This window comes from Lutra lutra, chromosome 15 (assembly GCF_902655055.1).
Source record: "Lutra lutra chromosome 15, mLutLut1.2, whole genome shotgun sequence".
Classification (NCBI taxonomy): domain Eukaryota; kingdom Metazoa; phylum Chordata; class Mammalia; order Carnivora; family Mustelidae; genus Lutra; species Lutra lutra.
In genome coordinates, this window is record NC_062292.1 from 50955423 (window position 1) to 50983024 (window position 27602).

Sequence of the window (27602 nt, forward strand, 5' to 3'; positions counted from 1 at the left end):
TCGGATGGAAGTGAACGGTCTCGAGTCTCGGGCTGCAGCATTCTCCGAGAAAACGGGACCTGGGAGAAAACCGCTCCTGCTGCCGCCGCTGCAGCTCGTAACCGCGGTCCCCCCCGCCCCCCGCCTGAGCCTCGGCACAGCATCCCCGAAAGCGCCCGGCGACTCGGCCTCATCCGCATCTTCAGCCCTTCGAACCCCACCGCCCCCCCCCCCCCCACGCAAATCACTGATGATTTGGTCATCCTAAAGTGACCATAGTGGTTTATTGGGAGGGGGGGGGGGGTTGGCTGAGCTGGGCTTCCTTACTACGCCTCCCTCAGTTGCTGCCAGAGTGAGAGAGTTCAAGGGAAATCCTAGTGAAACACACTGATGGAATACTATTAATCCTAATAATCATGTTCCCAGCGCAGGTAACTCTTAAAGAACTGAGAGTGGGAAGATCAGAGCAGGATTTCAGAAGCAGTGCCCTCTTGAATTCTCATTGGATCCTTCCCAGCAGCCTAAATCATTCTTGCTGCTGTATCTTTCAGGATGACTAGAGCCTTGCTCACTAGTTCTCTCTCTATCTCTTGTCTTCAACACATCCTTTTACTTCTCTTTGCAGATTTATCTGTATTTCACCTCCTGTTCTCCGGGGTTACACAGCTTCTATTTCCCCCCACTGTGTGGGCATGTACAGTCAGTAAATTTCACTTTGTCTGCCTAAGGATCTTTACAAATAAGCCCCCACCCCCCAAAATAAAAGGCACTTCTCACACATTTTTTCTTTTCCTTGGGGGTTCATGGCTTTCTGTGTAACTGGTTTTTAGGTGGTTACATGCCACCAGGAACTGCTGATTTTTTCAAAGTTCCACCACCCTGCAGCTCATCACTATTTTGATTTGGAAGATCATGGAATATCTGTTTGCATCCTGGATATATTTTTCTCACAGTCATCTTGCTTCCTGAAATGTCCTCTGGTAAGTTATTCTCCTTATATTTTATTAGAAATTTATTGCTAGTGTTATTTTAAATAAGCTTTGTTTCAGCAATATCTCATTTTAATGATATTTTTGTTACTTTCAGAACTCAAAGATCTATGTGACTGTTCATTAATTAGTATATTAGTTGCAATTGTGCTACTAAAATAGAGCTCATGTAATGAATTATCCCATCACCTTTTACATTATTTATTTCTGTCCTCCTTTATATTACAGGTTATAGGAAACATTAACCATTCCTCCCCCCTCCCATTAATGCTTCTTGGCACACATTCTCGTGCCATTTGAAAGGTCAAATTTTATGTGTTTATCTAAGAGTAAGCTTAAACCTTCTCACAATTTCAGGGTCCGAGAAAGTTCACTGGTTTCTGATCTTCACAAGGTTGTTCAGGTCAGCATTTGTTCATTGCAAGCAATTACATGACTGAAGAAGACTTTTGTAAAGTGTATTTTTATGGGTTTAGCAGGACACTAAACACTAAAAGCCACTCTACGGTAAGAAGAAGAGTAGGAGTTTTAAGTGCACCATTTTTTTTCTTACAATATCCCAAATCACACATGAACACATTATTTTGGGCATTGCATTTCAATTCAGGGATCATATTTAGTACATTTCTGGTTTCGTGAATTTAGCTGATGAACAGCTAATTGGACACGGAGCCCTCATTTCAGAGGAAGAGTGCTATCAGAAGAAAGCACTGATTATCTGGGTTCTAATAAATTGAAAATCAGGGGCAGACTTTATATAAAAAAATTAATTACCTCACTCTTCACACTTGTTCAACCCCCAGACTCAATTTTTAATAACTATGTAAAGCATCAGTGTTTTTTGCTTTTATGAACATTTTTTATGGGTTTACCTGACATTATGATTATCACTTCCCATTTAAGTATAGGTATGCTGAGGAACATTTAAATCTTAGCTTTTACTTCACATATTGACAAGGACATGGTATTAATTAAATGTCAAGCCTACATGTATTGCAGTCTCTAATACATACTAAGGTTTTAGAGTTTTCCTGTTACATCCCCTCCACCTTGCCCAGCCCCCATCAGAACAAGTTCCTGGGTTCTACATTTTCTCCTTATTGGGGTGGATGGAGGTGAGAACCTATTGTTTAAGCTTTTCTTTCTTTCCTTATGTCTTCCCCCCCCCTTCATTTCCTTTCCTTTTTTCTTCTCTCTTTCTCTCTTTTTAATTTCTCAAAAAGAACTATCCCCATCCTCATTGATGGCTGACGCGACGACCTAAGTAATGTTTTTTTTTAAATTCAAAAGCCCTTTTAGTTTCCAGACATAAAAGTACTCCAGCTGCAGCGTCACCCCATCCCCCAGTCTCAGGATTCAAGGGCTTCCCCCCCTTGGCTCCCACCACCAGCCCATCAGAGCAGGGCTGAGACTGTGGTCCGCACCACTTGGCGCCCCTCACCCGACCCTAGTTTCTACCTGGTCTCCTTCCTAGTCTGGTCGTCCTGCCCGACAAGTGCCATCAGATGCCGCGACTCTAGTTTCAGAAACGAGGGCTTAGCATAATTCACCAATTCAAGATTCCTCTTTGGAGGACTGGTGCTGTTGCGCAGGGGTGGAAGGGGGTGGGGGGTAAACACACACACACACACACACACACACAAAACCCCAAAACGCAACTTTCAGTGCAGTCACATCTTTCCTCCTTAACCTAGTCTACTCCAGTCAAGCCCAGCCCTGCGCTGTTAGGTAAGTGCGCTTTGCTCTATTGTAGCCTGAAACTCCAGCTTGCGACGGGGACAGTTAGGTCCGCGAGGCTGTGCCGCCAAGGACGCTTTCAGCAGGGGGCTAGCAACAGGCGACCGAGCCTGGAGATCTCCCCGCAGCTCCCGGCAACGCCTAAGCCACCTGGGCGCGGGGAGCGCGGACGACAAGGTGTCCGGTCGCCTGGCCCGCCGCTGGCGCTAGGCTTGGCGCTGGGTGTGGGGATGGCGGCGCGGGCAGGGACCGGGTCCCGCACTCTGCCCGGCTAGCGCAGGCTCCGCACTCAGCCCCTGCGGCTCACTGGGCTCGGGGTGGGCATTGGCAGCTCCGGTGCGTTGGGCGCGCCCGGGGGGTCGCCTCCGTGCCTCACGCTCCATTTCCAGCCTGCTTTAGGCCAAACTTGAGCAAAACCTCTTTTCTGAGAGGACAGACTTGGGAGCACTAGACTCTTATCAACGCCCTTTTGCATTTGCATTTTATTTATTTATTTATTTATTTATTTATTTATTTATTATTTTTAATGAGCTTTACCCCAAGACTCCTAAATGACGGCTTTTCAGCGTGCCTGCTTCATAAAACCATAATCTCCTTCTTCCTCCCCCTGCTTAGTCAAGCTTAAGCTTGCTAACTGACTTCTCAGGCTCGGTGTTTGAGTGTCACTGCCCGTCATTCCCTCTCTGCCTTCACCAACTGGTCAGTCACCAAGTGCTGAATCTGGGGGGAGGTGGGGTGGGGGAAGAGAGCTGGGTTTCCAATTAGAGCTGGAGCTTGGAATACAAGGTTGAAGTTGACGCAAAGAGCGAGGTTGGGAACGCTTTGGCTTATATGAGACGCACTTCCAAGTTGGGCTTTTATTTTTCTGTGTCCCTTTTTCTGGAGGTGGGGGGAGAGGCAGGAGGAGCTGGGACCCGAGCGCTCCCCTCGGTGTCCACCCGAGAAGGGGGTGGCGCTTCTCGGCCGCGGGTTCCTGCCGGTTCCGCAGCCAAGCAGTGGCAGAGAGTTTAGGTCTCTGATGGCTGTGCTCCCAGCCCCTACGAGTTGAACCAGAGAGTGTTTCACTCTGCACCAGGTCGAGAACGTGATCAGCCTTTTCGAGCAGGGACCTCCTTCTAAGGGGAATCCGTTTGGGAATCGCTGGGGAGGCTTCACCTCCGAAGATGCCTGCCTCGAGCTGTGTGAGATGCCAGCCAGAGGCTTGAAAAGAGGAAGAGGAGACTGGGCTTGCAAAATAACCCTAGTATTGCTTACAAATATTCTAGCCAGTCAAATGCATGTAAGCAAAGAAGAAAGCATCAGGGTATAAAACTGTCACAACCGCTTGGAAGACAGATTCAGAATTTGGGGACTTTTGCATGCTGTATAGATTTGTTTGTCATCATGCAGTTAAGCAGGTAAGGACTGAATGTCTATATTTTATTGACAATCATATAACCTGTATGTGACCCATCCTGGGATAATTTTTCCCTGTTTCAAGCGGTGGGATACATGTATTTTCAGATGGTTCTGCTATGATGCATAACTTCTTAGTATTCACGTTGATGAACCCTTTAAATCCATTTAAGTGCTTAACAATGTTACAAAAATCATACACTGGGCAGAGGTGAAAGGAAGAAATGGGAAGGGTACAGAGTTGGAAGAAGGGATGCATAACCCTAATGAAGTATGTAAAACGGTAGTTGCAGAAATGCCTTGAAATAGTGCTCCTTGTTAAGGTCACAGACCTTAATATAAGGACAATTGGAGAATTATAAGGGGCATCTTGAACTAGTAATTTAATTCTGACTACTTGAGAGAAATGTGTAGTGGGTTATAGCCCTATTACTTTCTCAATTTAAAAAAAAATAAAATCTTGGGGTAGGGGTTGGTTGGGTTTTCAAACAGGATAAGAAAAGGGCTTGCCTAAGGCTATGTTACTTGTGACCCTAGTATAGAAATCTTTGGGCTGGAAAACCAGTTAGAGACTGAAAAAATAAATCAGAAAATTATAGTAAATCTTCCATAAATAAGGCTTTTTTAAATTCCAGATTTTGTAGATGTATAATATTAGCAGTCCATAAATTTCTTCTATTTAGATTAGACAGAAAACTTAATTAAAATGACAACATATTTTGAATGTATGAAGTTTTGTTATTATTATTGATAATGTTTTGCGATGTTCTGCTTACATGTGGAAGGAGTCTGGAGTCTCCACAAAATGAGGCAAAAAATTAATTAAACACAACCCTAAAACTATTCCATTTATTTCTAACACTTTCTCTTTTCTAAGAAATTGTATTCTTTAAGATTTTCTCTGGAAATATTTTTAGTGCTTACATTTATTGACGTGGATGCCCTGATCAATAATTTTTCTGCTTGTAAGGCTCACTGATAGCATCTTGAAAATATGAGAAAGATAATTGAAACTTTGGGTCATAAAATTGCAAGGTTATAGTGCTTTTCTTAAAAGGGAGTTTGAGGAAAGAGGTAGTTTTTACTTCAGTAGAGAAAGTAATTTGTGAATGAGTTCCAATTCTTAAATTCTTTTGCATTTTGCCTTCTAGAGTTTTATTGTAATGAACATGTTCAGTGTGTGTGTGTGTGTGTGTGTGTGTGTGTGTGAGAACCCCCACTTTTGGGTGGGTGGAAAACATATTTATTTAAACTTACATTGCTTAATAATGTTTTCTACATGAAATAGACATGATACATATATGATTGATTTCATTTATCACTTAATCAGGTAGAATGTAATTCTTGTGCCTCATGAAATATTTTCCTAAACTCAACATTATAATGGAGTTGTAGGCTTTTTAAATATAAAATACAGTATATCTTGGTTTTCTTCATGCAAAATGATCAAACCTAAGTAGGAAAGTAGTTAAGTAGATCAAACCTAAGTAGGAAGAAACCTTGGGATTCTAAAAGAATGTGTGTGTTTGTGAGAGTGTGTACATATGTGTGTGTGTGTGTGTGTACTATATATACATACGCACATACAAAATTAACCTTATTACTAGGTTTGTGTGTTCTTTAAATAAAAATGGAATTTCTTTTCAGAATAGTGCCTTTGTGTGTTTCTCTCTACAAGTGCAAAGAACTTAACGGGTGGGACTTCAAAACTTTGATACTTTGTTATCAACCTATGCTTCAGTTTCCTATATTCCCTCTTATTTTGGTTTTTTTCATATTATCACTAAAATGAGCAGTTACTGACCAGAATAAGTACGTGAAATTTCAGTAATCTAAAAATCGGGTGTTAGTCTGAAGTTTAGATACAAACAGGAATGTAACACCAGTCTGTGGCATGTTGAGTACAAATTTAGCTTTCATGAAAAAGTATCACAAAGGTATTTGGATATTATGACTATGACTTGTGATTAATGAGGTAGGCTTCTAAGACCTCAACACTTTCCTCTTTATCCTTAACAGTGGGTTATCTTGAAATGTAGAGTAAGATGGGCTTAGGATTCTTTCCACAATGTCAGTCTAGTTCTACCTTCTAAATACGAGCTTAGTGAAATTTCTTCTCTTCACTCTTCATTTATTTTTCTCAACTTTCACCTGAGGAAAATAATATTTCCTTTCTAGCATGGTTACAGATAAATGACATAAGAAGTGAGGATGCCTTAAATAGACAAACATGCAATGAAAACAAAATGTATTTTGAGAAGATACCATTTACATTTTTTTTTCTTTTTGGTTAAAGTTCTCATTCCATGAAAAAAGTAATGAGGTTGACAACTTAAAAAAAAAAGTAGTATCACATATTAGTCTATGGTGGTCTATGGTGTCATGGTTTCTAATGGATTTAAACAATATTTTCTGTTTGTTTTGATATTGTGTAGCTAAAAAACAAAACAAGTTCAAGAATACATTCCTTGAGGCACATTAGTTCTTAATTACATTATATTTACCTTGGCTTTAATGCAGTTCTGGGACAATAGTCACATTTACAAAAATAGTTACTCTTGATTAACTTTTCAGTATCATTTGGTGAAAAGAAAGTCTGATTTCTTATCAAATTTATACTATTAACCCGATGATTCCTGTCACTTTAATTAAAGCAAGATAAAAATATTCACATGTAGCAACTTTAAAAATGGAAAAAGTAAAAAAAAGTCAGACTTTCCGAACATCATTTATAAATTAATATTCAGTTTACCAGAATAATTGGGAGATGCCTGAAATTGTTAATGTTTTAATTTAGCAACTACTTGAATATTTTCATTTAGACATTTAAGAATGTATCTCTATTCACTGTTATATGGTTTTATGATTTTAATATATACATTCCATAAGTTCTAAAGGAAAACAAAAAATAGTTTGGGTTTGAATACTATTGATTGCTAATGGATTATTAAAAGAAGGGGATAATATAATATCTATCCTAGTGTAGAAAAATAAGATTCTCTAAAGCTGAAATTTTATCATGAACACTAATGACTTTTCTGTTGAAAATATATCTGGAAGTTTCTTCATTCTTTTTTTTTTTTAAGTGATATCAAACACCCATTGTAACCATTTTATATTGGTCATCAAATATCCTCATCGATAACATTTTAAATCTTTCATTATTATCATTTCAGGACATATTTGATGAGTTATTAAGAACATTGGTATCCAATTACTCATATGCACACCTGTCCAGTTACAAAATCTCTATAGATTATGATGTCATAAACTATGAGTCCCCTTTTCTATACTTAATATATGAAATAAAGTATTCATGCATACTATTCTAGGATATTTTTCAATTTTGTATTCAAAATAACTAATCATGAATAACTAGTTGATGCTCTATAATTGAAATAAACCCAATTATGATTCTCTAACTAATTTCTTTTCCCCTAAGATTGAAAAATAAAACTAATATATTTTAATGAGTTGACTGGATTCCTAGGTATTTACCATGAAACAAATAGTTGTGTTGATTTTTAAAATATTTCATTTTAACCAAGAAAGTGTAAATTCAGATGTTGAAAAATGACATACATCCTAAAAAATTAAGAGGTCTCATAGATTCTTACTCTTCCTTATACATTGTTATTTCTTAAACACAATGTATAATTTCTCACAATTTTTACTTTTTATTAAATTTTCAGTTAAAAATGGTGTTTATCTTCAGTTAGACCTATTTTTATTTATAATTAATGTTTTAGGAGTGTTTATTTTAATGCCTAAACCCTAATTTACTCAGATATAGATGCCTTTGAAAGCACCCAAAGCATAACAAATTCCCTTTAATAGCTAATAAAGAAGCTACCATGTTATAGTTCCAGCAAATTAAATCTATAAAATACCCATTTATTGATTAAATTAATAAATATGTTAACATTACATTCAAATGTATTGTAGCTCTCTGCTATATAAGAATTATTGTTTCATAATGGTGTGTTTCATTTAAATTCCATTATAGAGTTATTGTGAAAGAATACTTATAGATAGACTTATCTCCCTGATTTCTGTGAATATCAGCCAACCTCATCAGGATTGAGCTGTTTTTTATTAACTTTTCTGGAGTCTTGCATTTTGTTAATTTTAAAGCTATCTCTAGAATATTGCACTATTAAAAAACAATCTTGCCTTGGGAAGAGCAGAACTGAGTAGGCATGCATTTTAGATTTTCGCTGTCAAATAGTGGCCAGAATATAAGAACACTGTTACTTTGTAGATTCATTAAACACTTATTCTCACAACTGGAAAACATTTTCTTTAAAATGTGCCAGATGATGTCCACAGATGCAAAGTAGTTTGGGAAAAAGTGATTTAATCTAACTAAAAAATATATTAAAAAAAATTGAAACTATGTTCAATCAAGTATCAGATTATTGAATCACATATGTTGTGTATAATGTGTTCTTTGTAATTTGTGATATCATTGATAGACAAACCTTTTCAGATACAAGTTTTTCTTAACACTCTCAGATATGCAATTTAATACTGTGTGTAGAAGCTTCTTCTGTTGTAGCTAAAGTAAATATAGAACAGAATTAATTCAATCAGGAAGTCCTGGTGTAGACAATACATTTAAGTGTCTTTCATGTCTTTAGTAGGTAACATTTCTGATGGTTTGAAAATCAGCCCTCTAAATTTACATAGAGATGATAGAACAGTCTTTTTCAGAAGTGAACACCTGTTAAACAATAAACAGTTTAAACTTTTAGAAGAAAATCATTAAAGGTTACATAAATATTGCAGCAAAGTTGTTAAAAAGTGATCCTTTTAGATAATTAACTCATGCTTTTCTCAATATTTTCTTATATAATGGCAAAGATTAACATATAGACTAAGTATAGCTTACACAAAACATTGAAACTGAATGACTTTTTGATTGTTCATTCAGACCTGTCACTAATAAACAAAGACAAAGTTAAGTACATTTTATAAATGTGGTAAGTATTGTTTTGGAGATTATGCTATGGAATAATGTGACAGACCAGAAGTTTCCAAAATAGAATAAAAAGGATCTGCTTATTACCAATCAACAACAGTAACAACTAGAAAGCTTTTTTTTTGTTCCTTTTTACAAATTTCATTCCAAAAGGAGTTTTTAAACAACTTGTTAACATTAACTCAAAAACTTTATTGAAAGAGCAATTATTATGGAATATGTGTTTTCCAATTTGTAAGCTGTGCTCTGTTGTGCTTATGAAAAGTTTCAACAATTACCCAAAACAACATTTTCACATTGTGAACCGAGAGAAGGGAATCCAGTCTTCTCTGTGAATTGAAACATAAAATTTATAACTAAAGAAAAGGGACTCCTGAACAAATTCTTAAGGGACACTCTACATATCTTTAAAAATTAAATTTAAAACTTCCTTTTTTTTTTTTTTAATAAAGTACTTACTTTAAACATCTTTCTCCCCTTGCATGGAAACATAGCTTATGGATTTATAAGCCTCTTTTCCTGGAACACACAGATTTTTGTAATATTATCCCTTCTTATTTGAGAACTTTTAGATCGGGAACAGATTATTGACTTTTTAAATTTTTTATTATTATTTTTTTAGAGAGGGAGAGAGAGAATGCCAAGTAGACTCCCTGTTGAGAGCACAGCGAAGACAGGGCTTGATCCCCCGACCCTCAGATCATGACCTGAGCTGAAATCAAGAATTGGATGCTCAAGAGTCTGAGCAACCCAGGTGCCCCTTGATGTTTTAAATGTATAGCTATCTTTATCCTTTGGCCAATTATGTTTGAATGGTGACAAAACAATGGAGGAAATTAACTTCAAACACTCACATTCCCTCTCAGAACTCTAGCAGGTTTTCGTTTGTATCTGTCATCCATCCATGAAATGTAGATGTTTTATAATCATACAAAGATAGGCCAGGATGAATATGAAAGATCACTCCTGTCATTACTACATTTTAAACCTATGCTTGACAGCTGCTATTTAAGAAAATCAATTCTGATTTAAAGAATCAGCACCTTCATATAAATAGCTGTGATTTACTGTTTAAAATATTTATTTCTCATCAATAATATTGAGTCAGTAAGGTAAATAAGAGTTTTATCTAGCTCTCTGCATGATTCTTTCATCATAAAAGTGACAAAAATTTAACATGCTTTCCTCTATTTTAGCTATAGGTCTGTAGAGGTCTAAATTGAAGATGACAATTTATTTACTCAGGATTTGAAACTAGACAACTATTAACTGTTCATTAAAATTTATTACCAAATTTCTGTTTCAGGTAATTCCCATAACATTGATTCCTATGGTTATTATTTAGAAGGTAATTTCTGACAAGTTCAGACAACATGATTTAAAAAATTACCACTAGTGCATACTTGATACGCTCAGTATAGCTAATCAGTTAGACATAACAATGTCCCATTTATGCTTTCTTTTTTTTTTTTTTTAAAGATTTTATTTATTTATGACAGAGAGAGAGATCACAAGTAGGCAGAGAGGCAGGCAGAGAGAGAGGAGGAAGCAGACTCCCTGCTGAGCAGAGAGCCCGATGTGGGGCTCGATCCCAGGACCCTGAGATCATGACCTGAGCCGAAGGCAGCGGCTTAATCCACTGAGCCACCCAGGCGCCCCCCATTTATGCTTTCTTTATAATATCCTTCAAAAATCTGGCTTTTTATATAAAAATCCTTTTCAAGAACATAAATTGTTTTTCATATAGATTTATTTTGCTCTTTTTTAAAAAAAAAACATATTTATTTATTTATTTTAGAGAGACAGAGATACAGAGAGAGAGAGCATGAATAGGGTGAGGGATAGAGGGAGAGGGAGAGAGAGAATCTTTTTTTTTTAAGATAATTTTTAATTTTTTTATTAACATATAATGTATTATTAGCCTCAGGGGTACAGGTATGTGAATCGCCAGCTTTACACACTTCACAGCACTCAACATAGCACATACCTTCCCCAATGTCCATAACCCAACCACCCTCTCCCTACCCCCCTCCCCCAGGCAACCCTCAGTTTGTTTTATGAGATTAAGAGAGAATAAGGGAGAGAGAGAATCTTAAGCAGGCTCCCCACTCAGCACAGAACCCAATGTGGTGTTTCATCCTAAAACCCCCAGATTGCAATCTGAGCCAGAGTCAAGAGTCAGACACCCAACGGACCGAGCCATGCAGGTACCTCTCACTGTGCTTTTCTTTTGAAATTTAGTATCTTAAGTTCTCTATAACTTTGTAAGTTTGAAGACAATTTGAGCTATTTTAGAAGTTAAAGTAATCTAGTGACAAGAGTGGTCCTGGAGAATACCAGATATTTTCAAACTTGTATGTTCGGGAAAAATAGAGCATATTATCAGAAAAGACTTCAGACAAGCTACAATATATGACCAATATCAGACACTACAGGACTAGCTACCACATGAAAATATTGGCCATCCCAGCATCTTTGGCAAATGGGTAAGATGTGCATTCTTCAACTAGAAACACAGAGAGTTCTGACATGCTTTCTTAGATGGTGGCTTAGAGGGCACTGGAGAACAGTAGATAAAAATTTAACTTCTTGTTGCTGGATTGGTTTGCTTATTGTAAATCATCTCTTTTTGCTGTTAGTTTTGGTTCCTTTTAAAAAGTATTCATTGAATGTATGATCAATGGTTTGCACTGAGGTACACCTTGGAAATAGAACAATGAAAAGATGTAACAATTGTACATAAGAGGCTTACAGGTTTTTTGGTATTTGTAGTACATTTTATTTTAATTAATCCACCAAGGCAAATTTAATGCTTGGACACTCATTTTATTTTCACACATATCCAATTTTGATATTACAAATCTAATTCTCTTTGAGGGAAGAAGAAGTTTGTCATATTCCTCAGTATAGATATAGGTCAATAAAGAATGAATTTTCTATCCAGACTTTTAGAAGATTATTATAAGAGAAATGTAGGAACCAGGACAGTTGTGCAAATAAAACCACAACAATTCTCAGAGTAATGACTTCATTGACATTTCATCATGATTTGTGTTGTTTTGTTTTGTTCTTAAATGTTAGCTTATTTTTAATGAGAGTATTTCCACTGTGTTATACCTTTTGTTTTTTTAGTAACTAAAATTAACAACAACAACAACAAAAAGATTAACATTATAAGAATTTACTTTACAAATTTAATTTTCTTATTATTAGGGCCTTCTCTGGGCCAAATTTTTTTATTAATGCTATAGATGCATTAGTGAACAAAGGAGACACAAATACTTGCCTCATGTTGCTTGTACTGGAATTGCAGTGGTTATAACATTATTATAGGAATTATTGAAGAATTATAAGAATTACCCTTTGAATTTAACGATCTCTGTAACCAAGACTAGAAGACAAATTTAAGAGTCCACTGACAATATTTATAACTATACACTCCTAGGTTAAAAACAGTTGAACACTTTCATTTCCTTATAGATGAGTAAAAAGAACCTGGACATTATTATTTTGAAATAAAAAAGGAAATTTTGTGGCCTACTAATCAGTACCTTTTAAACAAACTTTAATAATTTTACTGGACTTTCCTTAAAAGTGCCTTAAATGTAATATTTCCTTTGTGTGCAACTTCAGAAGGTATAGTCCTATTTGTATATCTCCATATAGCAACTTCTAATTAAATAGCCCATTTCACCTTATAGCCCTGCTTAACTCCAAGGTAAATTTTGGTTCTATTCTAGAACAACAGATTTATTGTCCATTTGGTTCCAAACATCAGCATTTCCTTTTTTTTTTTTTTTTTTTTAAGATTTTATTTATTTATTTGACAGAGAGAGATCACAAGTAGATGGAGAGGCAGGCAGAGAGAGAGAGAGAGAGGGAAGCAGGCACCCTGCTGAGCAGAGAGCCCGATGCGGGACTCAATCCCAGGACCCTGAGATCATGACCTGAGCCGAAGGCAGCGGCTTAATCCACTGAGCCACCCAGGCGCCCCAAAACAAACATCAACATTTCTATACTTCAGCCCAGCACTAGGTCTTAGTCGTAAACTATATTAGTTTATTATTATTTTTTTACAACAGTATAAATGCTTTCACTGAACAACAAGTTAGTATTACACTTTTAGTTTTTATCCAGGATCATTATTGAAATTTTTTTTAAAAAAGCATTTTTAAAACTTTGCAAAATTGTGACTGAAGTCATTATCCATAAAGTTGGAGGCAAAAACTTTATTGTGTTTGTATTTGCATAGTACTTACAGTCCTTTTTCAAAATTATTTCCCCAGATTCTCTTTAAATTGATATTTATGTGGGATGCCTGGGTGGCTCAGTGGGTTAAGCCTCTGCCTTCAGCTCAGGTCATGATCTCAGGGTCCTGGGATGGAGTCACCGGGCTTTCTGCTCAGCGGGAGCCTGCTTCCCCCTCTCTCTCTGCCTACTTGTGATCTCTCTCTCTCTCTGTAAAATAAATAAATAAAAATCTTTAAAAAAATAAATATGCACTTATGTGACAAAATTATTTTACTGACGGAAATTGTTTTATTCTCCTTACAAGCCAGGATGTTTTATTTATTATTATTATACAAAAGAAAGCAGAATCTTATTCCTACTTACAGTAACCATATTAAATACAGATGTCTGTAACTATTATTTCCATTCCATTTCTATATGTGTGTGTGTATATATATATAGATATAGATTATTTTAATCTTTATTTTAAAATTATTTATTTATTTATTTATTTTACCATTGACTATATCTCCTATGCTGTACTTTTCATCTCTGTGACTTATTCATTCCATAGTTGGATGCCTATATCTCCCACTGTGCCTACCCACCTCCTTCCACTCCACATCATCCATCAGTTTGTTCTCTGTATTTGCGGATGTTTCTGCTTTTTTGTTTGAAATTTTTAAAGTTCCACACGTAAATGAAGTAATATGATATTTGTCTTTCTCAGTCTGACTTATTTCACGTAGCATAATATCCTCTAGTTCCATTCATGTTGTCACAAATGGGAAGATCTCATTCTTTTTTTTTATGACACTATAATATTCCATTGTTGTCTTCTTCATTCATCTATTGATGGATACTTGTGTTGCTTGCATATCTTGGCTATTGTAAATAATGCTGCAATAAACATAGGGGTAGATATATCTTTTCAAATTATTGCTCTTGTTTTCCTTGTGTAAATACTTTGTACTGGAATTAATCGATCACAGTATTCTATTTTTAATCTTTTGAGGAATTTCCATATTCTTTTCCACAATGAATGCTCCAGTTTGCATTCTCATCAACAGGGCAGGAGGTTTCTTTTTCTTTTCTTTTTTTTTTTTTTACATTTTTCCAGCCATCACTTGTTACTTCTTGCTCAATTCTCGCTGTTTTGACAAGGATAAGGTATTATTTCATTGTGGGTTTGATTTTCATTTCCCTGATGATAAGTGATGTTGAGCATCTTTTCTTGTGTATGTTGGCCATCTGTATGTCTTCTTTGGGAAAAAAAATCTTTATTTTAAACTTCTTCTCTTTAACTGTTCTGGTAATCAAAGATATTGATTATATTAAATTTTCAGAAGCCTTTCTCATACTGTACTTTAAAATTAGATTCTGCCATCTAAGTATACTAAACATCTTGCATCTGAATGTAATTCTTTACTTTCTGACCACTTTTCCTTATGAATTAAAATTAAGTACAATCCAAATCTTACCAAAATATTTTGTTATATCATCACTTATGTTGAAAAGCCAAGATATTTTATGTTTAAAATATAAAGATAACCCAAGTGACTCTTGAACTTTGGACTTTTAAGAATTATATCACCTATATGCTGAAGAATTAAGGAATGGAATTCACCTTCTGTTCATTTTTCTAATCAGCTCTACCATTAGGTAGTATCATTTAACTTCTTCTTTATTGGTAGGACAAGATTGTATTGACAGGATCAAGCAGGAGATTAGTTCCTTCTGCAGTATATACTCCTCAGAGGAATACTAACCCTCATTAAGATGGAAAACACTTAAAGCTGTAATTCAGAGGCACTGTATTGCCTGATCAGCTAAAATAAATAATGAGAAGGACCCACTGGACTATAGGCTTAGTGGAGTTAAATCACTGGAAAAATTCACTTCTCAGGCTAATCTTAATCTATACAACATGATTTAAAACAAGTTAGTTAAAAAAAAAAACAAAAAACAAACAAACAACAAAACAGAAAAGGAAAGTGAAAAAGTATAATAATAAAGCATTCCTAACAGATTAATATAATGGCAATCTCTTGCTGGTTTAGGCAGACATAATGAAACATCCCATGAACAAAAGAAAGAAATAAAGGAATTCAATTCAGTGTGTGTTCCAAAAATTTACCAGATCTAATGTTAATGTTAAACATTAGTGGCCACAGGGATTACTAAAACATAATCCCTGCTAGCAAGTCCTTCATAAACTGGTCATGTGAACAAATGGGTTAAAAAGGATAATAGTAACATATTTGTGGAAATCCACCAATCAGCAGTTATTTTAATAATTTTCAAACTAAGATATTGGAAAGGATTTAAGGTAGTTATTAACCCACAGGACATTTGTTTTTAAAATTGAAGAGGAATTGCTATTTCAAATAAGAATACATTCTGTTCTTTTTTAAGTTCCTGATTGGATACCTTAGTTTTCTGTAATACCTGAAGTTATATACTACTTTTTTGCTTTAGGGATTATCACATCTTTTTTGGCTTTTTATAAATCTGTTTCCCTTTTATTGAGGGAAATTGAAAGAATTATCAATGCATAAGGAAAAGAAAAACAAAACAAAACAAAAACCCTTTGGTATAATTTCCAGATATACCAGTGACAAATCGCATAGCTAAAGTCAGAATGACTTTTTTTTTCCCCACTCCTACACATGGCTGTTTGCTTCAACAGGTGCACAAAGGTAAAGCAATCATTTCTCTATACTCCTGGTGGACTACAGAAATGAGAGTGGCAAAATTCCGCCTACTTATATAGAAAATGTTACATATGCAAGATTTTATATCTTGATGAATTTCTTGACATCTTTATATAATAAAATGCCTAATTCTACTCCATTAGGCTATTTAAAAATTTATTACTTTTAAATAAACAATGTCTAGATTAAGGAAGAACAATTTAAAGTCATTTAAAGTCTAAAATTATAGCACATAACTGGTTATTTAACTAAAGCCATCAGTTAACATGTCATTACTAAATTAATGATGTAAATCATTGAATAATGGAGCTCTTATTTTTTATTAATTTGACTATATACAATATATAGGTCTTGAATGTGCAAAGATGAAAATCCATATGTATGTGCGTATAGGTAGATGATGCATTAAATTATCCATATATCTTTGAATATGTTTACTAAACTTAATACTTGAGTTTGCCACTTTAGAAAAGCAAGGCCTTTAAAATGATTTTCCTCATATCCAGGGATTTTTTCCTGCAAGTAATACTACAAAATATATATTTTTTAGTTGTATTCTTGAGTTTTCACATTATTATTCCTTAAAATAACAATTGCTAAAATGGTCTTCATATTCTTGTCATTATCTGGCATTTTTGAGGACATAAGAAAGCTGACCTTAATTAAAAATTTATCATAGCATTTCAGCAAAATATTAAAATCATCTCATTCTACTGAAATTTTATTAAGTGTCCCATTTTGAGACACGATCTCTGTTTTATGTATGTTGGATATTATTTTTCCTTTTTGCAATACTATAAAGCAATTTTTAATAAGATTGCATCATTAAGTCTTTTGGAGTAATACCGTAATTTCTCTGAAGAACAGAGAGGTAAATTAAATCATGCCAAGCATTATTATACTTTTTAATCCAATAAATAATACATGTAATTGAAAAAAGTAGTTTTTTGATATTTTTAATTTATGGTACATGTCTTTAAATATATAACACAGAATCACATTTAGTTGATTAAACTATAACTTTCACTGAAAAATTAAATTAGATAAGCAGATATGCTTTGAAAACCTGTAATATGAAAACTTATATTATGAAAACCCATAATACTCAGATCACTTGCTTATAATAGACTGAGAAAAAAACTCCCATTTTAATTTTTAATTTTATTTTATATTTCTAATATTTATATTTTCCATTTTATTTTATTATTTGCTTTTTTTTTTTTTCAGGGAGGGGAAAGGAGAGGCAGAGATTGAAGAAAAGAGAATCTTTTTTTTTTTTTCCTCCAAAGATTTTATTTGAGAGAAAGAGAGCAAGCAAGAGAGAGAGAGAGAGAAAGTGAGAGAACACATGTGGCAGGGAGATACAAAAGGAGAGGGAGAAGGAGACTCCTGGCTGAGGCAGAAGCCCAATGTGGGGCTAGATCCTAGGACTCCAGGACCATGACCAGAGCCAAAGCAGATGCTTAAGCTTAACTGTCTGAGTGACCCAGATTCCCCAGAAAGAAAGAGAATCTTAAGCAGGCTTCAAGCCCAGTACGGAACCAGACTCGGGCCTGGATCCCACGACGCTGAGATCATGACCTGAGCCAAAATCAAGAGTCGGACGCTTTACTGACTGAACCACCCAGGTGCTCCTATTTTCCGTTTTAAAATTTTATTTTATTCAAGAGCATTTCATTAAGTGGCAACAAAAATCCTAATAAATAACTTTCGATCTGCAATCAGTTCTGATTAAGTTGCAGTTTGGTGTAATAGGGAGAGCATGGTTTTCAATTTGGCTTCAAGAATATTGGCTTTTGGGGCGCCTGGGTGGCTCAGTGGGGTTAAATCCTCTGCCTTTGGCTCAGGTCATGATCTCAGGGTCCTGGGATCGAGCCCCGCATCCGGCTCTCCGCTTGGTGGGGAGCCTGCTTCCTCCTCTCTCTCTGCCTGCCTCTCTGCCTACTTGTGATCTCTGTCTGTCAAATAAATAATAAAATCTTAAAAAAAAAAAAAGAATATTGGCTTTTAGTCCTTGCATCCTGCTTATTTATTCACCTTGAACCTCTGTCATCTCAACAAGCTAATGGTGATAACAATTTAGACTGTATTGTGTTCCTAGGTGAAATAAGGAAATATTGGTAAAACGCTTGACATATCAAAAGAGCTTGATAAAAGTAATTTCTTGGGGCGCCTGGGTGGCTCAGTGGGTTAAAACCTCTGCCTTCAGCTCAGGTCATGGTCCCAGGGTCCTGGGACGGAGCCCCACATCCGCCTCTCTGCTCAGCAGGGAGCCTGCTTCCTCCTCTCTCTCTCTGCCTGCCTCTCTGCCTACTGGTGATCTCTGTCTGTCAAATAAATAAATAAAAATCTTTAAAAAAATTATAAAAAAATAAAAGTAATTTCTTGAGAAGAAAATAAAAATAGCATGTCATTTTCATCATCATTGTCTTTTTGTTTTTCTCTAATGAAGTTTGCAAGGTTTTCAGTTAAAGTTATCTCTAGTATATGACCTTTCAAATGGGGAGGGACAAGCTATTCACCTGCTGTTTCTATATTATTATTATTTAAATTCAAAAGTGATAACATAGTAAAATATATACTGTGCTTATTAGTGAGAAGAGAATCTATGTTTGACTCTACCTTTGAACTCTTATTCATTTGGTCTATCTTTAGAAACTATGAATAATAGAACATAAATGAAAAGACCCTAAGCTTTTCACAATTATATGCAGGATCATGATAATTCCTTATCACTGAACTTAAAACTAATAATTATGATTTTATGTCCTTGTTCTTAATAGTTTTTTTACTATTAAGAACACTTTGCTTTGATAATACTTGAACATGCCATTTACCTTCATGATTTGGACACCTGGACCATTATATCAGGACTCCCATTTCCCTTCTTTCTCAACTATAAAAGCTGTTGTCATCCTGAGGTATGGCTCAGATGCTAAGTCCTCTGTAAAGCTTCCTCTTCCCCCATAGAAGGAGTTTTTCTAATCTTGTCATCCATATCACATTAATTACACCTCAATTTAGTACTTATTTAATCACCATTTATTCAGTCACTCAACCAATACTTATTAAGCAACTTTATTTCAGGTACTATGCTAACTGTATCCCAGTTGTCACTAAAGTAAGAATAATTCTTGTCCTTCTAAAACTAAGTCTAATTGGAGGCAGGGGAGATACGCAGCCAAAAAGACAAAATATACCCATAAATATACAATATAAATGTAATATAATAGATGAAGTAATGGAATCATGAAATAAGGCCAACCAATTTTAAAGAGTCCCAGAAAGCTTTGTGGAGAAATGATAATCTAGTCTGAAGTCGAAAGATAGGTAAGGATTGGGCAAGTGAAGGGATTCAAGTAGAAATAATAGTTTAGGTAGAATAAATTGCATATGCAAAGATGCTGAAGAAAGGGAGAAAGTGAGGTGAATTTGAGGAATAAAATTATGACCGAAACATAGCTGTTTGGCTGAGAATTGTGGTGGCATACACAGGGGAGAGATACAGATGAAGGATTAAGTAAGGGAAGATAATTTTATAAATTATCTTAAAGAGTTTGGATGTTATCCAGGGGCAGATGACAGAAAATCATAAGTGGGGTAAAGAGTTATTTGCTCAAATTTAATTTTAGCAAGACAGCTCTAGTAAAAACAAAATGAAAGAGAAACAAACAAATTGGGGAGACCCACATGGGTGTTAAGAAAAGCAATTATGAAGCTATTGTAGTAATCCAGAATGAGACTATGGTGGTAGGTTGGGGATACAGCATGACCCACTCAAATGAAGTGGGTGTGGAAAGAAAGTGATAGATTTGATTCTTGGGAGGAACTTGGGAATTGATTGGATATATGTCATGAGTGAGAAGGTAGAGGAAAGTAGGATTTTAGCTTAAAACTCTGGAAAACAGTATGGGGGTTCCTCAGAAAGTTGAAAGTAGAGCTATCCTATAACCCAGCGATTGTACTACTAGAGATTTATCCCAAATATACAAATGTAGTGAACTGAAGGGGCACCTACACCCCAATGTTTATAACAGCAATGTCCATAATAGTCAGACTAGGAAAAGAGCCCAATGCCCATCGACAGGTGAATGCATAAAAAAAGATGTGTGTGTGTACACACACACACACACACACACAAATATTATGCAGCCATCAAAAATGAAATTCTGCGATTTGCAATGATGTGGATGGAACTAGAGGGTATTATGCTAAGCGAAATACATCAATTAGGGAAAGGCAATTATCATATGCGCTCATATGTGGAATTTAAGAAACAAGATCACATGGGAAGGGAGGGAAAAATAAAACAAGATGAAATTAGAGAAGGAGACAGACCATAAGAGACTCGTAATCATAAGAAACTGAGATTCCTAGAGGGGAGTAGGGTAGGGAGATGGGGTAACTGGGTGATGGACATTAAGGAGGACTTGTGATGTAATGAGTGTTGGGTATTATATAAGACTAATGAATCACTAAATTTTATCCTTGAAACTAATAATACACTATTAATTAATTGAATTTAAATAAAAAAGAATTTGGTTTAAGGATTTGAATATAGGGAAGTGTCATTTGTGAGATAAGGAAACCAGAAAGAGAAAATTAAATGAAGAATGTTGATTTTTAATTGATAGATGTTTTGGTTTCTAAGAGATTGCCATGGGCCATGTGTTCTACCTCACATAAAGCCTTCCTCACTTGATTCTAAGTTTCTTAGAATCAAAGCAGTAATTTTTTTAAAAGATTTTATTTATTTGACACAGAGAGAGAGTGCATAAGCAGGCAGAGCAGCAGGCAGAGGGAGAGGGAGAAGCCGGCTCTCTGCTGGGCAGAGAGTGTGACATGGGGCTCCATCTCAGGTCCCTGCGATCATGACTTGAGCCAAAGGGGGTCACTTAATGAGCTGAACCACTCAGGTGCCGCCAAAGCAGTATTTCTATTTCTATTTTATTTTGTTTTGTTTTGTTTAATTATTTTATTTTATTTTATTTATTCTTTAAATGATTTATTTTAAAGAGGAAGAGAATGCATGCACAACACACATGTGCTGGGGGAAGGGGCAGGGAGAGAGAATCTCCAGCAGAATCCCTGCTTGAGTATGGAACCCTGTCATGAGGCTCGAGCCCACAATCCTGAGATCATGACCTGAGCCAAAACTAAGAGTAGGCCACTTAATAGACTGAACCACCCAGGTGCCCCTCTAAGCAGTATTTTTAATGATACCTGTCATCCAGCTTCATACTAAAATATATCAGGGCATTTTGCCCATTGTAAATGATAATTAATATTTACCTCTTTTTATTATTTACCTTTTTATGGTAGTTTTCTTTATTATTATTATCATTTTTTAAAGATTTTATTTATTTATTTGACAGAGAGAGATCACAAGTAGACGGAGAGGCAGGCAGAGAGAGAGAGAGAGAGAGGGAAGCAGGCTCCCTGCTGAGCAGAGAGCCCGATTCGGGGCTCGATCCCAGGACCCTGAGATCATGACCTGAGCCGAAGGCAGCGGCTTAACCCACTGAACCACCCAGGCACCCCAGTTTTCTTTATTATTAATGTTACCAAAAGAAATATGAATTATAACTATTTGGAAAAACTATTGAAAATTTATAGTTAAGATATATTTTAACTCTTCCATCATTCATTTACTTATACTGTTCATTTAGTAGATGTTTACTTCAGAGCTAACATTTATTCTAATATGTAATAAAATATGATATATGATATATAGTAATATAATAATATGCTATATATTTAATAGATTCTGGGAGCATTATATACAATATATTATTTTATAATAATAAAATGATTCTGATATTTACACTTTCATAGAATAAGATATATTCCATTAGTTTATTAAGGAAGAACGTGGCTTTTTAACAATTGGAGAATTGGAGACTTTGTTTTGAAGATTTAACTATTTATACTTACAACCTCCAATATTAGTGATCATGAATTTTAAGGAGCTATTTTATAAAGCAGTGTAGCAGTTGCCGAAAATGAGGAATATGGAAAATGCTTGCATTACCTGGAGCAAAATAGTCAGTTTTCCTTAGACCTTGCTCCATAAAAAACATGGGACTGAGGAATAGAGGAGAATATGTGGTAAAATGTAAACAGCTGGTAAATGCGGCTGAAGGATATATGTGTTTACTGTATTAGCCTCTCAACTTTCCTGTGGGTTTCACATTTTTCAAAATTAAAGTAAAAGAAATCTCCTTGACACAATTATTTTATGAAGCTTCTTTGCATGTGCAAGATTATAAGTGGGTTTTATTTCCTGAGAAAATATTTTGAACATGTGAGCAGCAAAAATCAGTTCAAATGCAAACCTAAAAGAAGAAATTACATAGTATGCCATATTAATTGTTCAACAAATATTAATAATTAGTCTTGAACAATTAGATATTAGATAACCTCTAATAGATAGATGAACCTCTATGACATGACCCACCAATCTAAAGGTTATTAAGTCTAAGACAGTAATTCATAATCTTCTTCCTCTTTCTAATTTCAGTTATACTAGAAATTCATCTGTATTATTATAGGAAATACTTTATAAGTTCCATTACTTTATGAATTTCAAATACATATGGTATGCCAGTGTTTTAGATAAAAATAATGCACTGCCACCCTGGAATAGGATGAAGGAGAGCTAATGAGAAATATTTATTGTGTACTAGAATATGCATTTATATATTATATATATATTACATATTATTTTATATATTTATTAAATGCTTTAGTGCATATTACTACATATGTAACTTCTTTTGGTGTGTTTTCTTCTGCATGAACTTTTTGGGTATTTGCAAGTAATAAGTTGTGTGAATTGATAATGTTCCCACCGAATTTTATTTGGTGAGAATTTGTTATAAGAGAAGGCCACATACTAAATATCTATTTTTTAAGCAATCTGATATTTCAGTATTTACTGCTTCCTCTTAATTATGGAAAAGAAAAACTTGATAAGTGCCATTTTAATTAAGTGATACTTTTAAAATATGAACTCATGTTTTTAGTTTTTCTAATGTTTTGTTATATTTTGTTATTCAAAAAATACACCCTTACATGTTTCAGAATATACTGTGCACTGACATTGTAGTTTCCCTCGTTGGCCTCTTAGACAGTCAGAAATAGTAAATTCAAGATAATTTTTGCCATTTCCTTACACTCCGCTGTCACAATAATTCACTTATTAGTTTAATAATTCTTACTTGCTTTCCTTAAACCTCACAACTTCCTTTCCTTGGTAATACCTTTAAATATAGCAGTTTACTTTAGTAGTGACCTCCAAGGTTCCTCAAAGGAGCCATACTTACTACTTCTGAAATTGGCAATCTATATCATAAACTCATCTCTCACACAAGAATAAATATTGCTATTAATCCAAACCAAGTAAAGGAACCAAGTCAGGCCATTCAGTAATAATTTAAAATTTACTACTATTTACAAAAGCACATTTACCTGCTTTTGTAAAAAAACTAGGTGAATGAGGCTTTTTTTTTTTTTTTTTTTTAGTGAACATTGAGTCTAACGGCCGCTTGTCCTAAGGATCTTTGGAAACATACATCTTTGCCTTAATATATTCTAACACTGCTTTTCTCCCTGTTTCGTAACTCTTAAAGGAAGTTTCTCAAAGATGGCTTGAGTTGAAATGTTGGGAATCATAGTTTGGTTGTTCATGTCTTTAAAAAGACCTTATAATTATGATTTCAAGAGATCCCCAAAATTAATATAAAATTGGACAGGATTGATATTCTCATAATACCATTGCCGATAAACTTTCTTTCAGAAAAAAAAAATGTTGAACAGAAGTGAGAGCATGTACCCAAGTCAAAAGTAGAAGAAACAGAAATAATTAAAACCTAATACTAACATATTTAAGTGTTCCCTCCACACATAATATAAGAAAATCTTTCCATTTTCTTGTGTGTTAAGATTAGGAAATACAACAACCATGAAATATCTTTAATATGGTAAGAAAAGAACAAATATGGTGGTTCTGGTCAATTACATATTGAAAAATCACAGAATTTTAGAGACCTTAAATGCCATCCAAGTCAATTGTATACTACTTTGTTAATGTTGGGTGTCTTTGAAAATCATGTGCTGGAGCAAGAAGAGTTAGGTTTAATTTTATGGTATACAACTGCATGATTTCATATCAGTATGAAATGTACTTTGAAGCATTCTTAATGTCCTTCCAACATTCTAGGCACTAATCTAGGTGTTTTACAGAAGAAAATATGACTTTTTGTAATAATGATTAAATGTTTCTAGTTTGAATATATTTGATCAGAAGAATAAAAATATGTGTTTTATTTATTAGTCATAAGATAAATATTTATTAGTCATAACAAAGATAAATATTTATTAGTCATAAGAGCATTATACTATACCATTAAACATAGGAATAATTCTTTGTTTATGAATATAAATGAAATAAAATTAATTTTAAGATAACTGGTATAGTTCCCACACAAGAAACAATATCTAAAAGTACTTATTTTCTTGATCAGCATTGGAAATTATGTATTGAATCATTTTCATATCACCTTTATACAAGGAATTGATGGAGATCCAGAAACTCCCAACTAATATTCCAAGATCTTTCTATTATATGATGTCATCCTTATTATGATAAATAATTTTAAGTGTCTTTTCTTGTAATACTTCCATTGTTATTTTCAAAAGAGGGCATTGTTTAATCATCAGAGTAGAGTAACTCAGATGATTGGGACAACTCATACAGAATGTGGGCATTGGTCCTTCTGATTGTATAGTGTGTATAACTGGATCTGATGACCTACATCAGTCGTATTGCATCACTGAGATACTTTATAGTTGTAAAATTATTGCTGTATGCCTTTCATGTATAAATAGTGTAGTGTTAAATTATGAATTGTAGGGTTATAACTAGAAAGCAAATTAAAAGTATCAATGGCCCTATCAAAACAGAGCAAATGGCAACAATTACAATTAAAATACTTTATTTAATATTGTGCATTTTGATTGCTTTCTAAAGATATTTTGCTGACTAAAAACTCTCACAATCAAAACTTTTTCATTAGTCAGAATTTATATACTGCATAGTTCTATGTGCTATAAATAATGATATTGGGAAAGATTAGTGAAGATGAAAAGGAAAATTGAATGCAAATATTTGTAGAATATTTTGTGTAGTGTAAAGACATTGCATCAGCTGCTCTGTGTAAAGTTATTTATACTATACTACACTTGGATTTCACCTCCTGGTACTTTATTTTTGAAAGCTTATAAAATTAATGTATATGGTTTCATGGTTTATGTATAATCTACATTGTCATAATTTTTGTGTATATATGAATTTTGTAGGTACACCTGTTTGTCTCATGAATAAGACATGGATGCACATTTAAGTTTTTTAAAGTCCTAGAAATAGTTTGATTATGGTTCTGCCTTAATAATCAGGGAAGTTTGTCCTTAATAGAATAATGGGAAAAAACTTGAGAAAACATACAGACCTCCCCTCCCACCCATCACCCCCACACATCCATCCACCTACTTCTAGAGACAGATAGATGATAGGTAGAGACACACACAAATATAAACACGATAATTTATTTATGTATTTTTGCACCAATTTTATTCCTTTTTAGTATCAACATTATGAAAATAATTACCTATCTTTAATTCATTTTTAATGAATTTTAATTCATTTTAAAGCATTTTAGAACATTAAGTAAACAATAAAATACACTGAATATTAAAATTCATAACACAAATTTGAGATAACACATTTGTTTCATAACACAATTTATGAGATAATTAAAATATTCAATATTTATTTGGAAAGTATCCAATGTTATAAACACTTAAGCAAAAAATAAGGATTATTCAAAACCAATTGTGACTGTATGACACTGTCATGACAGAGTCTGGTATGACTCAGCGACTTATTTTCCAATGAATACCAAAGGACACAAAGTCTGAAAGACATACAGCTTTGGGGGGAAAAAAAAAAAGATGTTGTTTTAGTTTTTATTTACTTTTGCTATCATTTAATTTAAAACAAATGATATTAGATTAAACAAAAAAGGAATTTCCTACCTCAGCACCTTAATTGCTAGAAAAGAATCTTCTAGGGGCTAACTAATTGCCTGTGTATTTTGTCTAGGTGTTGAGGGAAAGCTAAGAGAATGAAGGCTCTAAATTCCCAGTGGAAGCATGATATGGCGGAGCAGAGCTGGTGCTGAATTGTTCTCTCTGATGGCTCTATGGGAGTGGATAGCCCTGAGTCTTCATTGCTGGGTTTTAGCGGTTGCTGCTGTTTCGGATCAGCATGCCACAAGCCCCTTCGACTGGCTCCTCTCTGATAAGGGACCCTTCCATCGCTCACAGGAATACACAGATTTTGTGGACAGAAGCCGGCAGGGATTTAGCACAAGATACAAGATATACAGGTATGAAGCAAAGGGAAAGCAATTATAGAGCTATCTTCCTTGAAAGTTGTGTGTAAATAAGTTTCTCTAAGGGAAAGTTACAGATGGGAAAGGGTTATTATCAGAAGGGTTATTATTTACCATTCACAATAGTACTGTTTTCTTGTTATTTAAAAGTATTTCTTATAGATGTAACAAGCCATTAAAAAAACAAAAAAAACAAGAAACTAGTAATGGTGACCAGTTGCTCATCTGTCTCAAATTCTAGGAATGGTACACTCCCTAAAATAAATTCCAATTAACTTTGAGGTTGAGTTTATCATTTTAAATAGCCAAATGTTTAAATGAATTTGAGATTCCTTTCTACCTATGCCATGCTATGTTACCCTTTCTTTTTTTAGCTTAAATGGAAATGGTATCTTCTGGTAGTCACTGAAAAGTTGAGTCACCTCATTCTTTTTCCCCTTAAAGGTAAAAAGGAGAAAATGGTGATGGGTTAAAAAGAAGTAGCAGATAAATGTGACATGCTAGCAAAGGCCAAGGAAAAGGAGGGGATTAAGATATATGGCCTTTAACTTTTACTGTTCTTATATATTTGAATCTAAATAAGTTACACAAAAGGAGTCATATATTAAGTCCAACAGCCTGCCTGCTTCCCCAAGCCCAGCGAATCCATTAAATAGAGGAGTGTACAAATGGTTACCTGAATGGATTAGATTGTATTGATCTTTGCCATAAAGAATGTTTTATATACAGTTATCAGTTTGGGTTGTTTCTTCATGATAGAAATTTACAATTCCCAGCAGCTGCTTTAGCATTTATGTAGAAGCAAAACTTAGTATTGTATTTCTGTGTCTGCATCTATGTAGATATTGTTATATAAATATTTTATTTTATATTGTATGTGCACCAGAGGGCACTGTGCTTCTGGTCTGTATGTAGTCTTTTATACAGCATTGTGAGAAATTTATAAATCCTATCAGCGATGCATATTTACAGAACAGACTGAAGGTATTGAACAATTTCATGAAATCACACTGCTCTGCGCACGTGTGTGTGTGTGTGTGTGTCTGTCTGTGAGTGTGTTTAATAAGAAGTCCCTTAGTCTAGGCAGCCAGAGCATGGACACAAGTCTGTAAAAAAGATTTAT

The 27602-nt window shown here is 34.6% G+C and overlaps 1 protein-coding gene across 3 annotated transcripts in view; it reads left to right on the forward strand.

The window, feature by feature from the left end:
- Nucleotides 1–413: 413 nt before the first annotated feature.
- Nucleotides 414–27602, forward strand: part of BRINP3 (BMP/retinoic acid inducible neural specific 3) — a 401827-nt gene continuing 374638 nt past the window's right edge. Inside the window, exons 1-2 of one of the 3 annotated variants that reach the window (XM_047705594.1) lie at nt 414–959; nt 26188–26473. In XM_047705594.1, the coding sequence (XP_047561550.1) occupies nt 26238–26473 (236 nt within the window). In that variant the 5' untranslated portion in view covers nt 414–959; nt 26188–26237. Of the gene's footprint in view, nt 960–2615; nt 2697–3572; nt 4103–26187; nt 26474–27602 lie in introns of those variants that run through there. The other 2 variants (XM_047705595.1, XM_047705592.1) reach the window with 2 other exon arrangements.